The sequence below is a fragment of the Pleurodeles waltl genome, chromosome 2_2, assembly GCF_031143425.1.
Source record: "Pleurodeles waltl isolate 20211129_DDA chromosome 2_2, aPleWal1.hap1.20221129, whole genome shotgun sequence".
Taxonomy (NCBI): Eukaryota; Metazoa; Chordata; class Amphibia; order Caudata; family Salamandridae; genus Pleurodeles; species Pleurodeles waltl.
In genome coordinates this window covers 963,891,943-963,909,191 of record NC_090439.1, presented here as the reverse complement: position 1 = coordinate 963,909,191, position 17,249 = coordinate 963,891,943, and the positions used below count along the sequence as shown (strand labels likewise).

General features: G+C 43.8%; 1 protein-coding gene across 1 annotated transcript in view; it reads left to right on the top strand.

The window, feature by feature from the left end:
* RAD21 (RAD21 cohesin complex component) overlaps positions 1-17,249 on the top strand; it is a 205,049-nt gene that overhangs the window by 112,160 nt on the left and 75,640 nt on the right. The window contains exons 5-8 of the mRNA XM_069220648.1: positions 5,339-5,445; positions 14,922-15,125; positions 15,860-15,985; positions 16,092-16,214. Coding sequence (XP_069076749.1) covers positions 5,339-5,445; positions 14,922-15,125; positions 15,860-15,985; positions 16,092-16,214 — 560 coding nt within the window. The remainder of the gene's footprint in view (positions 1-5,338; positions 5,446-14,921; positions 15,126-15,859; positions 15,986-16,091; positions 16,215-17,249) is intronic.

The following is a 17,249-nucleotide window of genomic DNA, read 5'->3' as shown; positions in this document are numbered from 1 at the left end:
GTACATCTGGGACCAGTTGGCTACAGAATTCGCCATAATCTGCCCCACTGGCAATCCATTACCACGGACAGGTAGGTTTCACAGATCGTGCAAAGGGGCTACTCCCTTCCCTTCGAGACTTCTCTTCCAGTCGTGCCACCATCATTCCATCACCTGTCGGAGGATCATTTGGCACTTCTCCGCGAGGAAGTCAATGCTCTCTTGGCCAAGGGAGCCATAGAGAGGGTCCCTGTGCCAGAAGTAGGTTGTCGATGCTATTCCTGCTACTTTTTTGGTGCCCAAAAAGGACAAGGGTCTTCGCCCTATCCTAGACCTCTGGTCCCTCAGTCTCTTCCTCAAGAAATAGAAGTTCAAGGTGTTAACCTGAGGTCCCTTTTGCCCTGGAGCCTGGATGGTTGCGTTGGACTTGCAGGATGCCTATTTCCATATGGCCGGCCGGCCCATAGACATTACCTACGATTCGTGGTAGGTCACAAGCACTTTCAATTTACTGTGCTCCCCTTTGGCCTTACCAGTGCCACTTGGGTGTTCACGAAAGTGATGGTAGTGGTTGCAGCTTATCTGCGCAGGTTACAGGTCCCAGTCATCCCCCTACCTCCACGATTGGCTGTTGAAGGCGGACACACCCCAGAAAGTTATCTCCCACCTTCAGTCTACAGTGAACCTCATGAATTCACTGGGGTTCACTATCAATGTGCCGAAGTCACACCTGACTCCCTCTTAGACGCTCTTTCATCAGAGCTGTTCTGGACACAGTGCAGTTTTGGGCTTATCCTCCTGAAAAGTGAGTCAAGGATATTTAGGCTATGATGCCAATGTTTCAGCCGCTATCCTGGATTTTGGTGAGAATGACTGAGGCTGCTGGGCCTCATGGTCTCCTGCATCCTGCTGGTCCAACATGCCAGATGGCATATGCTGGCTCTGCAGTGGGACCTGAAGTTCCAGTGGGCACAGCATCACTCTGACATGGTTCAGATTTCGGAGGGAACTGCGAAAGACCTGCAGTGGTGGTTGTTGAATCCAGATTGGGTCAATGAACAATCACTCTTCCTTCCCCCAACCACACCTCACAGTAGTGACAGATGCATCACTCCTGGGATGGGGCGGCCACATGGGAGAGGCGGAGATGTCGGCTGTCTTGAGCGTTGGAATTTCCAAGGCGGCACTCGCTCGGTGGAGCTTTTCATCACAAGTGGAACTTGTGCCTCCTGTACGCCTTCCTGCCAATACCAGTTCTACCCAGAGTTCAGAAGATCAGGCAAGACTGGGCCGAAGTCATCTTGGTGGCTCTGGACTGGGCAAGAAGAGTCTGGTATCCCGAGCTCTTAAGCATGGCCATCGATCCTTTAATCCTACTTCCCCTTCGGGAGGATCTTCTGTTGCAGCAGCGGGGGACGGTTATCCACCCAAACCTGTCCAGTCTCCACCTCCTTGAATGGAGATTGAGCGGCAGCAGTTGACAACTTTTGACCTTCCACCCGAAGTTTGTGATGTCATCGTGGCAGCCAGGCGTCCCTCCTCCAAAACGGTAAATGCCTGTTATTGGAAGAAATCTCCTCTTTATTCTCTCTTGCCCAGCAGGGCTCTGTTCTGGGCACCCCCAAAGGTTGTCTGCCGTCTCTGCCTTCTTAAGGGGGGGTGGGAGATTTCTTAAAGGCCTCACTCATGTTTTCTCCTGTCCTGTTAATCATACCCCAGTGGGATTTGAGCTTGGACCTCAAATACCTTGTGTGCCCCTTTCGAGCCGCTCCACAGCTGTCCATTACGGCTTTTAACCCTTAAAACAGCCATCACCTCTGCTTGCTGAGTAAGTGAGCTTCAGGCTCTTTCTTCAAAACCACTATTTCTAGCAGTGCATCCTGACAGTGTTGCTTCGTACCAGGGCTTCCTTTCTTCCCAAAGTGGTAGCACCTTTTCATGTAGGCCAATCTATCACCTTGCCTACTTTTTACGCACCCCCACAATCCTCTCATGAGGAGGAGAGACTCCAACATCTGGATCCAAAAAGAAAGTTGGCGTTCTATTTAGATCATACCAAAGAATTCTGGGTGGACGATCAACTCTTTGTGGGATATGTGGGTGCAAAGAAAGAGAAGGCGATGCGGAAGAGGACCGTCTCATAATGGGCAGTCCTCTGCATCAAGATGTGCTACGCTTTGGCAAAAAAGCAACCCCCTGATGGTTTGCACACTCATTCAACCAGAGCAACTGCTGCTACCACTTAACATGAGGAGTTCCAGTCCTGTATATCTGTCAGGCCGCAACGTGGGTGTTCTTACATACGTTCACCAAGCACTACTGCCTGGACAGTCAGGTCTGCAGGGACTGCTATTTTGGCCGTTCGGTCCTGCAGGACTTTTTGGTGTCGTCTTTTACTTCGCAGCCCACCACTGGGGATGGTATTGCTCAGGTATCTATTCAAAGGTAAGGAATCTGCAACTAGAAGCCTCTATCAGATGTACAAGTTACTTACCTTTTGATAACGATATATCTGGTAGAGACATATTCTAGTTGCTGATTCCTTACCAACCTGCCCATCCTTCACGCACAGCAAACTGATTTCTGGAGACTGGAACTTCCCTCTAAGGGCCCTAGTTTTGGTACACCATTCTCAGTGTTCTTGATGGCTCCGCGCTACTGGTGTGGAAAGTCGTTAAAAGAAACAGACGTCCGCACGCCAGGGTGGTGCCTATATATGACCACGACATCCGCGGAGTCGACCAACTCCACCGAACGGCTTGCAGGGGTACTGTGCAAAGAAAATATCTCTGCGTCCAGTCTGACACCTGGGGAAATTCAGACCTAAGGAATCTGCAACTAGAATGTCTCTACCAGATATATTGTTACCGAAGGTAAGTAACTTGTACCTTACTGATTTTCCATATCACTGACTTCTTGAGACCAGGATGTAAAGGTGCTTGAACCAGGCAGCACATGTAGGTTTCAGTGACAGAATACATGCCGTACGCATCTTAACAGTATGACATTGGTGCGAGTCCAGTGGAGTAGAAATTCAGCTATAGTTATATAATAGGTCATCTCACCATTACGTTTATCTATTTGTAAAATCTCACTCCTGTTTGAGACGTTACATTTGGTTTCCCTTATGTACTTGCAGATGTCTTTTAAGCTAAGCCGTTACTTTGATTGGAATCAAAGGTGTTCACATAGCTGAAGAATTTCGGGAGCAGATATATCTTTAAAGACTCCATCCTTCCCAGCACAGGGTATCATTGACTTATATGTAGCTTTTTATAATGGGTTGAGTCGCCAAGGTTTGCTAATGTGTATATTTATGTATTTGAATTTTGCTCCTTTTTTTTTTTTTTTTTTTTTTAAACGTCACTCACATTCCTTTTTTGTAGGCACAGATTCTCTTCCACTTTGCTGCTTTGCATCCAGATACAATTTTTTTTTTTTTCTTTTTCAGGGGGCTCCCATTTGTAGGTTTTAAACATTGTTTTGTGTTGAGTATTTGGCTTGGCTTGCTTACTGAGTCATTGTAAGGAAATGCCTTCCTTGGCATGGTTTCCCCCCCCCCCCCCCCCCCCCCCCCCCCCCCCCCACCACCGACATTATGCCTTTTGTTGATGCCAGTTATGATTGAAAGTGTGGTGGGACCTGGCTAACCAGGCCCCAGCACCAGTGTTCTTTTCCCTAAACTGTACCTTTGTTCCCACAGTTGGCACAGCCCTGGCACACAGATAAGTCCGTTGTAAATATTACCCCTGGTACCAAGGGCCCTGTTGCCAGGGAAGGTCTCTAATGGCTGCAGCATGTCTTATGCCACACTGGGACCCCTCACTCAGCACATGCACACTGCCTCACAGCTTGTGTGTGCTGGTGGTGAGAAAATGTCTACGTCGACATGGCACTCCCCTCAGAGTGCCATGCCCACCTCACACTGCCTGTGGCATAGGTAAGTCACCCCTCTAGCATGCCTTCCAGCCCTAAGGCAGGGTGCACTATACCACAGGTGAGGGCACATGTGCATGAGCACTATGCCCCTACAGTGTCTAAGCAAAACCTTAGACATTGTAAGTGCAGGGTAGCCATAAAGAGTATATGGTCTGGGAGTTTGTCAAACACAAACTCCACAGTTCCATAATGGCTACACTGAAATCTGGGAAGTTTGGTATCCAACTTCTCAACACAATAAATGCATACTGATGCCACTGTAGGATTTATTGTAAAATGCACACTGAGGGCATCTTAGAGATGCCCCCTGAATACCAGTCCAACTCCTGGTGCTAGGCTTATCAGTTTCTGCCAGCCTACCACAACCAGGCGAGTTTCTGGCCTCATGGGGAGAGTGCCTTTGTCACTCTGTAGCCAAGAGGAAAGCCTGTACTGGGCGGAGGTGATTCTCACCTCCCCCTGCAGGAACTGTAACACCTGGCGGTGAGCCTCAAAGGCTCATGCCTTTTTGTTACAGCACCCCAGAGCATCCCAGCTAGTGGAGATAACCACCCCTTGGGCCCCCCCCGTGCTCTACAAAACCTCCCTGGTCTGCTGCCCGAGGACACAGGTACTTACCTGCCAGAGACCCGAACCGGAGCACCCCTGTTCTCCATAGGCACCTATGTGTTTTGGGCCCTCCTTTGACCTCTGCACCTTACCGGCCCTGTGTTACTGGTGCTGTGACTTTGGGGTTGCCATGAACCCCCCAACGGTGGGCTGCCTATGCCCAGGAGACTGACTGTGTAAGTGCTTTACTTACCTCAGAAACTTAACCATACTTACCTCCCCATGGAACTGTTGATTGTTGCACTGTGTCCACTTTTAAAATAGCTTATTGCCATTTTAACCTACACTGTGTGTTGTACTGCTTTAACTCAAAGTTCCTTACTTACCTGTGTGGAGTACCTTGCATTTTATGTATTTACTTCAAATCTTGTAGTTCTAAAATAAATTAAAATATAGTTTTCTATTTAAAAACTATTGGCCTGGAGTTAAGTCTGAGTGTGTGTTCCTCATGTATTGACTGTGTGTGTACAACAAATGCTTAAAACTGCCCTCTGATAAGCCTACACTGCTCGACCACACTACCACAAAATAGAGCATTAGAATTATCTGATTTTGCCACTATCAACCTCTAAGGGGAACCCTTGGACTCTGTGCACACTATCTCTCACTTTGAGATAGTATATACAGAGCCACCTTCCTACACTCCTATTTAGAAAGTTGTAGAAAAGCCTACGTTGTGATTTGTAACGAGATAATAAATAAATTTAGAAGCTTACAGGTAAGTATGAATTTCAGTCTCCTGGTTTTAAATCTCATCCATTTCAATGCTGAAATTACCAATATTTCATATTCTTTTTTTAAATTATTTTAGTGACATTGATGTGGCTCAGCAGTTCAGCTTAAACCAGAGCAGAGTTGAAGAGATAACAATGAGAGAAGAAGTGGCTAATATAAACATACTTCAGGAGAATGATTTTGGTAAGTAAGAATTGGCTTCTATTTGAAGGTTGCTGTCATTTTGTAAAATTAATTTGTGTTTAATTTCATGGATCAAAACAAGCATACAATAATAAAATGCATTCCGCTAGTCTTTGGCCTGCTCCCATTTCATTTGGACTTGTTTTTTGTTTTATTAAAGTCTGCTCAATGCTTGAAAAGCTCAGAACAATGGTGTTTCCAACCATTGTTCTAACCTGAAAAGCCCCCGCAAAAAAGAGTAACGTCTTCAGAGTTTTCATGATTAAACTGGAACCAAAACCAATCCAACTTTCAAAATATCCTCAGCAGTTCAGTCGAGGCTGTTTTGCCCCTATGGTCAAGGTCAACGGACCACTCGGTCCACCAACACCCCTGAAGCTTCACCTGCTAAAACCCTTTAGCATGCCGTTAGTGAAGTACAGCCATCTGTTGGAATGCGGGGTATGGCAATTCTTGATGAGTTGGCAGGCCATAATATCAGACAGATGGGTTCTGCATATTGCTCAGAAGACTTATGTCCTACCCTTCCTTTCCATGCTGTCACACCTGCCACCCCATTACTGACTGAGGACCATTTATATTTTTGCGGAAAGAAGTGCTAGCCCTTTTGCCCAACGGCAGCAATAGGATGTGGTTGAGTAATTCCACCCCTTTCTGGTGCCCAAAAAGAATGGAGTCCTTAGTCCTGTTTTAGACATGCCTGTCAACTTTATCTGCGGTTCATGGTGGGACGGGAGAATTCTCATTTAGTTGTGCTACCCTTGGGTTTCACCAGTACCCCTCTGGCGCTCACAAAATGGATAGCTGTGGTGGTAGCACACCTTTGGAGGTCAGAAGTGCCAGCCTTCCCCCTACCTCCACAACTGACTGTTGAAGACTGGCTTGTCCCAGGAAGTAGTCAACCACTTCCAGACTACGGTGACTGTCATCTGGGATTCACTATCAACGTGCGGCATTCAGACCTGACTTCCCCTCACTTTCCTTTTCATCCAAGCTCTTCACTCTGCGGGGTAAAGGCAAGGAACTGAACAGAATATCCAAGACATTCAAGCTATGATCCCGATCTTTCGGCCTCCGTCCAGGATTTCAGTGAGATCGGCTCTGAGGTTGTTGGGACTAATGGGTGCCTTCATTGTGCACACCATGTGGCATACATGAGCTCTGCAGACTGATTTAAAGTCTCAGTGGACCCAGCCTCAAGGGAACCTCTATCAATGTTCAGATTTTGTGGGAGACTGCAGAAGATCTGTAGTGGTGGTTACTGGTTGATATTGGTTCAGCATCATACCTGTCTCTTCCCCACCCAGAGTGGACAGTGGTTGCTGATGCATCTCTTCTGATTTCAGGTGGAGATCAAGGCCTCTCATTGCCTGTGGAGTCCCAGCTTAATATCTGCCTTCTGGAGCTGAGGGCCTTCCACTTGGCACTGAAAGCCTCCTTTTCATCTATCAAGTGGAGGCTTGTATATGTGCTCACAGACAAAACCATCGCCATATGGTGTTGCAACAAGCAGCGTGATGTGGGCTCACAGATCTTGTGCCAGGAGGTCCTTGCCTCTGGAAATGGCTGGACCACCAAGGAATCTTCCTGGTGTTGAACAACCTGGCACAATTATTAAATACCAGGGCTGTTTGTCTAGCAGAACACAGTGAAATTGCATACAACAAAGCATAGTGATGTGGCTAAAATACATTTATATTAATGTCACAAATGCCACTGGGTTACTTGACAAACTGTTGCTTGTGCCATGTTTTATTTTAGCATGTTCTTATTTTTGTTTGCTTTCTGGCAATTCTACATTGGAACTGGTGTTCTTAAAAATCATCATTTAGTTGATTGGCACCTAGAGGAGAAGAAATAGGTAGAGATGGATGGTGTCCGTTGCATCATGCTCCGCACAAGTGGAATACGTTGATGTGCTTCCTTTGAATATCAGGTCACTTTTTCTGCATAGTGACTATTTGCATAATTTATGCCATTCCTGTAGCTTACGTCTTATCTGGCAGCAGAAAAGAAACCTCTCAGATGTTTTCCTAAATCACTGTATGTTTGAAATTTGTGCTAATGATGCTCTCACTTGAACTTTATTGACTTTTATTTTGGTTTTCTGGAACTCATTTTCCTTTCTCAAACACATTCTTTATACATTACCAATCGTTGCCATTGTTGAAACTTGGAGCCTAATTGCTCATAAACTAGCTGATGCACATTTAGAATTATCAAAAGAAAATATTGCAATTGCCTAGCATCTACTAGGAAGAGAGCAACCAAGTTGAAAGGCACAATCAAGTTGATATGGTAAGTTTGGCTTTCAGGAGAGAACTTTAATCCTCTTGGAGCTTCCCTGTAGAAGGTCCTTTCTGGCATTACTCATTTAGATGGTGTAGTAAAATGCCACTGTTGGCATGGTTACCCCCTAACGTTTTGCCTTTTGTTGATATCAGCTTTGATTGAAAGTGTGGTGGGACCCTGCTAACCAGGCCCCGGCACCAGTGTTCTTTCCCTAAAACTGTACCTTTGTCTCCACAATTTGAACAGGCCTGGCACACAGATAAATCCCTTGTGAAAGGTACCCTTGGTACCAAAGGCCCTGTGGCCAGGGAAGGTTTTTAAGGGCTGCAGCATGTCTTATGCCACCTTGGGGAACCCTCACTCATCACATGCACACTGCCTCACAGCCTGTGTGTGCTGGTGGGGAGAAAATGACTGTCGACATGGCGCTCCCCTCAGTGCCATGCCCACCACCCAATACCTGTGGCATAGGTAAGTCACTCCTCTAGCAGGCCTTACAGCCCTAAGGCATGGTGCACTATACCACAGGTGAAGGCATAGCTGCATGAGCACTATGTCCCTACGGTGTCTAAGCCAATTCTTAGACATTGTAAGTGCAGGGTAGCCATAAAGAGTATACGGTCTGTCAAACATGAACTCCACAGTTTCATAATGGCTACAAAGAATACTGGGAGGATTGGTATCAAACTTCTCAGCATAATAAATCCACACTGATGCCAGTGTGAGATTTGAGAAATGCACACAGAGGGCATCTTAGAGATGCCCCCTGCATGGCAGCACAACTGCTAGTGTTAAACTGACCAGTGTCTGCCAGCCTGCCACTTCCAGACTAGTTTCTGGCCACATGGGGTGAGTGCCTTTGTGTACACTGTGACCAGGAACAAAGCCTGTCCTGGGTGGAGGTGTTTCACACCTCCCCCTGCAGGAACTGTAACACCTGGCGGTGAGCCTGGAAGGCTCAAGCCTGGTGTTACAACGCCCCAGGGCACTCCAGCTAGTGGAGATGCCCGCCCCCTGGATACAACCCCCACTTTTGGCGGCAAGTCCGGAGGAGATAATGAGAAAAACAAGAAGTCACCCCTGCAGCCAGGTCCACCTCTAAGGTGACCAGAACTGATGTGACCCCCTCCTTAGAAAATCCTCCATCTTGCTTTGGAGGACTTAGCCCAATAGGAATAAGGGACCTACCGCCCTCCCTCTCCCCCCGCACCCCCTCTTCTCTTCCCCAAAGGGAGGAGGCACATGGAGGGTGTAGCCACCCTCAGAGGCAGTAGCCATTGGCTATTGCCTACCAGCCCTAAACTCACCCCTAAATCTAGTATTTAGGGGTGACCCTGAAACCAGGAAATCCGATTCCTGATGACCTAGCAAGAAAGATTGCTGACCTAAAAACCCAGCAGGGAAGAAGGAAGACAACTGCTTTGGTCCCAGCTCTACTGGCCTGTCTCCAGACTTAAAGAACCTGCACCAGCGACGCATCCTGCGGGCCCAGCGACCTCTGCCGACTCAGAGGACTGCACTGCAATTCCAAAGGACCAAGAAACTCCAGTGGCCAGAGGCCCTGCCTAAAGCATCAAGAAGAAACCTTCATTAAAGTGGCTCTCTCCTCCCTCCAGAAGCGTGAGTCCCCACCACTCTGCACCCTCAGCCCCCAGGCCAATGAAGAACCAACTACTGGTGCAGCAGTGACCAGCAGGTGGACCTCAACTTTGCCCAGTCTGTGGCTGGCCCGAGAAGCCCTCCTGTGCCCTGCCTGCATCGTCTGAGTGACAAAACCTGATGCCTTGTTTGCACACTGCACCACCCTGGTCTGCTCCCTCAGGACGCAGTTACTTAACCTGCTAGCAGACTGGAACTGTAGCACTTCTATTCTCCTTAGGCACCTGTTACTTGGGCCCCTCTTTGACCTCTGCGCCTGACCGGCCCTGTGTTGCTGGTGCTGGGTGTTTGGGGTTGACTTGAACCCCAACGGTGGGCTGCCTATGCCCCGGAAACTGAACTTGTAATTGCTTTACTTACCTCCCAAACTATCCTGTACTTACATCCCCCATAAACTGTTGAATTTTGCCCTGTGTCCACTTTTAAAATAGCTTATTGCCATTTTATGCCAAACTGTGTACATTGCTGTTTTTATTCAAAGTTCTATCTATACCTATGCCAAGTACCTTACATTTAATGTATTTCTGGCAATCTGAATCTTGTGGTGCTAAAATAAATTTAGAAAATAATATTTTGCTATATAAAAACTTATTGGCCTGGAGTTAAGTCATTGAGTGTGTGCTCTGTAATTGCCTGTGTATACAACAAATGCTTAACACTATCTTCTGATAAGTCTAACTGCTCGACCACACTACCACAAATGGAGCATTAGTATTATCTGTTACTGCCTCTGTCAAACCTGTTGGGGAAACCGTGGACTCTGCACACTCGCTTTGAGATACTATATATGCAGAGCCAGCTTCCTACAGATGGTACAACAGGGGTCAAGATTAGTGTATAGATCTGACTTGCATAGGAACTTAAATGCTAGATATGCTCTTAATAAGAGGAGGGTGAAGCATCATTGAATGACCTTTGCATATTCATCCCACACGCATGAAGATTTTTCCATCTTGAGGTTTAAATGTTGCTTTAGCTTCTTTGGTATACAAATTGTTTGAGTCTTAAGCTTTGACATATCTGTAGACCCGGAAATTATCAGTCTTGTTAGCAGTCATGTCTGCCAAAAAAGGTTGGTGAGCTGTAGAGCCATAATTTGTTGAACAAGTCCATCCTTTATTCTAGGGTATGAGTAATTTAACGTAAATCATGAAATGATTCTTCCCGTCTTTCAGCCTAGACCCCACTTTTCCTTGACAGAACATTCCATGATGACTTTTCCAGAACAAGAATACTATTAGCTTTAAGTCACTTTAATTCTTTAAACATCAATTTTTGAAATGTGTGGTTGTCGTACCACAGGAAATAAAAATGTTAAAGACAGTGATAGCCTTCTGTTTGTCAGAAGCATACAGATCGATTATGAACAGGCTAGATTTGTACAAATAAAATGCTTCCAGCTTTGTATCAGATTACTGTTGCTAACTTGCAAAAAGAGCAAGGTGTCAAGTAGTGCTTGCAACCTTAGACCTGTTTCGCCAGTGCTCTGTTACTTCTGTCATGTTGGCAAGATACCCTTTCTAAGTTCAAGAATTAATATAAAAAAGGCTTAATATGGGTGACATTATGCTGAGATGTAATATGTATTCAATCATGGAATGTATAAAGCTTCTCATTTGTTCATTACAAACTGTGCAGGCTGTTTTGTGGAACCTATTTGCCCACTATTTTTTCTCTAACTGGATCGATCTAGGTAGTATTTGCAGTTGGATTCCAAGAGTGTTCTGATTAATCAAGAGGCATGGATATGAAAAGACTTGCTGCCTAACTTGTTCTGCCTCTTCAAAATATGTTCTTGACTTTCTGCTTAGATACATTAGTGTGTTTGTGTGCTCTATAGGGTGCGCCCACACCCACCCACCCACCCTATATGCACAGTCTTCTTTTTCAAATATATTCTTCTGGGGAAGGAAGGGACTTTTTTTGTTTGTTTTTTAAACCATGCTAAGCCTCACCTAATTGATGTTGTACAGCATCGGCATAACCAGTAGCTCTCAAAGGTGATAACTTTTGGCTTAGCCAGTGTTTATTTACCTTAAATGTTTAACCGGATGAACTTTATTTTAGGTGTCAAGTAGGTTCCACAGGATGAATAGAGTTACATGTTGATGTGTAGAAGAATACGTTCACTGTTCACCAGAAACCTGCAAACAACCTATTGAAAATGTTGTTCATTATTCTTAGTTTGACTTCACGGTTAGATACAGTTTCTCCTGTAAAAAGGACACTGCTCCTGCATTAGGTCTTTCACTGATTCACATGCTTAAATAATTCCCCTTCATCAGGCTTTAAATCTCTAGGAACTTTAAATACCAGTACACTGGTGTTTATTTAGTAGCATATACACCTAGTTTGAAACAACCCAAACTTTAGCCAATGAGGTGGAAGTACTAAGCTTTGTCTAGTACTGCAAAAAAAAAAAACCTTCAGGATTTGGGGAACTCCAGAAATAGATTTATTCGCAACCCCAAGGAACGCAAAATACCGAAACTTTACTTCCCGACTAACCTACAACAAATCTCTAGCTAATGCCATGTCAATTGACTGGCCAGGGGCATTTTCAAGCGCTTCTCCTACCCTCCCAACACTGCTATTGCACAGTGATGAACAAATGCAGGAGAAACAAGACACTCTAATACTTATTATTCCTCAATTGACGAGGCAGTCATGGTTTTGTGAGATGAAATGGCACCGGGGAACATCATAAAACTACCAAGTCATCAAGACCTGTTGTCGGACAAAGGAAGGGTGCTACACCAAGAACCAGTCTTTTAAGCCCAGGCAGCATGGCTTAAGACCTAGCATTCGGCCATCTGAAGCTATCAAAAAACATAATGGCGGTCATTAGAGAAGGTAGAAAGCCAACAAGGAAATTCTCCATTGCTAAATGCAAACGTTACTCATTATGGTGTCTTAAGAGGGGCTTACTAACACTAAGGACACAACAGTTTTAAAATATTTAGCACAGCTACTGGAATGCAGATTGACATATGCATCTTTGAAAGTACACTTAGCTGTGATAGTGGCCTACCCAAGAGGTCACATAGGAAGAAGCTTGTTCACAGCTCTGGTAATTAAATGGTTCTTAGAGGGAGCAAAGAGAATTGCACCACTGAGGAAGATACTGGCACCCACATGGAATTTAAATGCGGTACTATCCCAGTTAATGAAGTCACCTTTTGAGTTGTTGCACAAAGCCACACTAAAGATGCTTACGCTAAAAACAGATTTCCTAGTGGCCAAAACATCTTGTTTGCAGGGTGGGTGAAATACAGGGACTCATGACTCAATAACCTGTCGCGTAGGCTCTCATTATTCTAAGGAGACTACTGGATTTGAGCGGCAGGATCGGCTGTGGTGTGGGAGACTGAGTCTAACCCACTACATGTGACACCTGTTGCCTCAATCTGGCTTTTGCTCCGGCTAACTAGCAGTGCCTCTTCTCTACCCAAGAGCAGGGATGATTGGGCAGCCAAGCACATGACACAATTGATTCCTCAGGGAAATCGTGGTCACTCAGATCTCATCCGTTTCTCTCAGTTACATTGGTCGCACATATACAAAGACGAACAGAGGTAGTGTATGTTACAATATGCTTTTAATAAAGCAACTGCATCTTGGATAATAAAGCTTGTGCTGCAATAACCAGGACGATAAAGCATGACACAATTAAAATTGTGACAAGGAGAGTAAAGCATAGAAATAACGCTACCATGTCACTAAAGTCAATAGACTAATTCCTACCTAGGCTGTATTAGAGCACAGCATGTTAAGCTCTATTTCTGCCCTTCAGGTTCCCCTAAGAAGACATCATCCCCCATACCTGAGCAAAGGCCTGAAGTCTGCATAAGCAGCTGTAGCGGAGCATTCGGCTATCAGCATACAGTCTTGGTCATCTGCTTGGAATCTCCCTCTAACGTGTATGGGACAGGGAAGTGTTTTTATAATAAAACAGCTGATGTTCAGAGAAAATGTCCCTACGTAAGGATGTGTATATTTCTATGAATACCAGAGACCAAGCGTTACCAGGTTTTACCGGCAACCTATCTCACTGCAGCCTTGAGAAGCACATAGCGAACAAGAATGTCTTGTTTAAGAACTTAGTGCTGGCCTAAGCAAAGAATAACTAGATAGAGAGAAATAAAACAAGACCGCAAATGTGGCTATTAAAATAATAAAGCTGAATAAAATATGTCTAGGTTAAAGTGAACAGCAGCAGGCCTGTTTTGCTAAAATAATGTGCATGGAGCTATAACTAAAATGGTTACACAACAACCATATTTACAAATCTACAAAGAAAAAATTGTCATGAGGACAGATCCACAGTTCTTACCCAAGGTAGTTTCACAGTTCCACATAAATCAATCTATACAAATAACGTGTTTTTTTTCCCCGCCAAAACAATTGGGCAGAAAGTGTTACACACATTAAACGCAAGACGTGCTATAATGTACTACTGTGAAAGGACAAGGTCAAGCAGGAAGACTAAGCAATTATTTGTCTCCTTTGTATACAGCAATATGGGGAAACCTGTATGCCACATAAGCGCAAGGGAGAGGCTAAACTCAACCCTAAAAGCTCATTCAACAAGGGAAAAAAGGAGCAGCGATTGCATTTCTAGCAAATACACCTTTTTTATATGTATGCTAGGAATGGGGTTGTCTCTTAACACATTCACAAAACACTGCTGCATAGACATTCAAAAGAACAAGTAAGCTCAGGTGGGACAGTGTTGAAACATCTGTTTACGAATTTAAGTCCACCTTCAACCCAATCAAGGTGAAATTAACAGAAAACTGCTACACAATTGATGCACAGCATGTAAATCCAAGACAGATTCATGCTGCATAAATAGTTTCTTACCTGTAGGTAGAGTATTTCAGCTTGAAGATTTTTCTGAATTCAGGTGACCCACCCACCTTCAACAGGAAGAGGATGAAGGGAAAGATCCAGGTGAGGGTAAAAAAAAAAAAAGAGATAATCTGAAGCCGGCAAGCAAAGGTAGGAGCTTCAACGTCCTAGGAAGCACCAAATGGAAAATCCGTTGACGCCCAACAACCAAAGACAAAAAAAATCTGAACTCGAGGTAAGACTAGAATGGGGTGTGGGAATTACAAACCCAACTGCTAGATGGCAGAATAATGCAGAGCATATGAACCCAGAAAATTCTTCAAGCTGCAAAACCACCCCTACTGGTAAACTTTGTTAAAAGTATGTAACTAATTTCCTGTTTAGGCAGTTTAATTTCTTTCACACGAGTGATTGTCGAGTGGCCTTAATGTAAGCCTTACTGATATTGCATTCCTACTGTCATACTTTAGGAATTTTTGGTCTTCGGACATTTAACGTTTAAATAAGATTGTAGTGTATTAATCATGCTTTTTGTGTTGCACATTGTTAAATATTGACACTACGTAGTAAAGAAAAGTGGCATTAAGCAGCCTGAATTCTTTGTTGTTCATTGTAGAATTATACCTTAACTAATCTAGATTGCTTGATACTAAACTAAATGTGTTTTTTTGCAGGTGATTTTGGCATGGATGATCGGGAGATGATGCGTGAAGATGGTGCCTTTGAAGACGACATGTTGGTGAGCACCAGTGCATCTAACCTCTTGTTGGAGCCAGAGCAGAGCACCAGCCATATTAATGAGAAAAGTAATCACCTCGAATATGTAGACCCATACAAAGATGACAACTTTGGCGAAGGAAATGATGGAGGAATACTTGGTAGGTTTAGTTTGAAACCCTGCATATTTGTCTTTAAGGCTAGTTTATCTCCCATTCAAGTTGTTTTGCTGCTAAATGAACTCTATTGGTTTGTTAAATGCCTTGACACTTTACTTTTTTTAATCCCTTATTGTGAAATTTCATAGTGCCTGTTCTTCGTCACTTTGGTGTTGTGAAGTATGGGACCAAGTTATTTAATTGAGCAGGGTAAATTGCAGAAGAGCTTTGGTAACTGATGGGTAGATGACTGGCTACCTAAATAGAAATGTGTAAATGAAGTTGTTGCATTTTATTACACAGCTTGTTCATTTTAGTGGATTTCATTTAAACCATGTTAATACTCCTATGATTGCTATAGTTTCCAAGTAAGCTCTCACGGTTTCAATTAAAATTCCAGACAGCAACTTTATTTTAGTACTGATTTAATTAGTTTTAATGTAGAATCTGTAATAATAATCTTTACCTTGGCTGCGCTGTTTGCTCGAATTGCTGTGTATTACAGTCCTCTTTGTCCTACATGAGGTATGTTTTTAAGTGCAGATAACCAATCGTTTGAAATCTGCTGTAGAAGTACAATTTTAACTACTTGTTTTCCTTTCAGTAAGCTTGTTATGAAATATGGTAGAAAATGAAGACTTAAGTTGATACTCTGTGCAGCTGAGATAAGCACTTGATGGTTTTAGTTACCTTAGTAGTTCACATTCAATGTAGTAAAGTCATTTTTTTTTCCCCAGATGACAAACTTCTTAGTAATGATGATGGAGGGATCTTTGATGACCCACCCCCTCCCATTGCGGAAGGAGAAGTGGCGATGCCCGAACAACCTCCTCATGACGACGATATGGATGATGACAACGATAGTGGGTATCTTCTTGCGTTGATGCTGCTTTAAGATTGGCCCTGTTTTGTTTTTTCAGTGACATTTAGAGTTGAGTACTCATATTTTTACAATTTTTCTGCTCACAGTTGGTGGACCAGATAGTCCAGACTCTGTGGATCCGGTTGAACCTTTACCAACAATGACTGATCAGACTACTCTTGTTCCAAATGAAGAGGAAGCGTTTGCATTGGAACCCATTGATATTACTGGTAAGTAATTAAAGCCAGCATTAATTGATGTGAACATTACCGATTCAGAACGTTTTTAATCATGAAATTGAAGGAGGAGTCTTTTCCCCAAAAAATCAGCTCTGTATGGTGGGAAATCTTGGAGAAAATTATGCAAATGTTTTGTGATCTCAGGCTCTTTCATAGTCCTAGATCTGTAAAAGGGTGTTCGAAAGTCTCTTCCCCACTACAGTTTGCTACATGGTCACATGATTAATCCATTCTTTTGTACTCGCCACATCTGAAGTCTTGATTTTTTTGAGTATTTCTTCTAGGCTATGGCAGGAGTCAAAAAGTGCATGTGTCCTTCACGTCCACAAGTGCTAGTAGGAGACCCTGGCCAAAAAGCTAGGCCCTGAGGCATTGCTTCGCTATGTATCTGAGTGCACTAGGGTTGTTAGCATTTTGTTCCAGTGGGAAAGCAGTTTAATTTTATGGTTAAATGCTCAGAATTTGTTTAAAAAAAATGTGTATGGATATATATATATCCCCTGAAACACACCCACCCCAAAAAAAAAACAATTACTAGCAATTCGTAGTACACGTACAACCAAACAGTCATGCAGCATGCTACTGATGAGCCAACTCAAATCAGAAAACTGGTCTTGCCTGAATCCTAAAGACCAAGGTGAACGCAATCCAACTCTGAGTGTGCTACAATGTTATACTAATTGCAGTGCTATAAACATCTCTGCAACACAAATGTAATTCCATGCCATAGTCTCTTGAATGGCACTTCTTTTTGTATTCTATGTAGGTGTTCCACCTCCCCTTTTGAAGTGATTTCAATCATATGCAAATTGTACTAAGGTCCATAGTTATCTGGTAAAATCACTGGTAGCCTATACACAATTGGGTACCAAAGAAAGACACACTGCGCATAAATATTTATGAAAAGCATCCACTAGAATGTTATGCTGCAAAATGGACAATGTGAAAAATGCCAGGAGAGCAGGGTAAAACTAACAAATGAAATAAATATTAAGTACATTTTGGATAGTAAACTCCCATGGATTA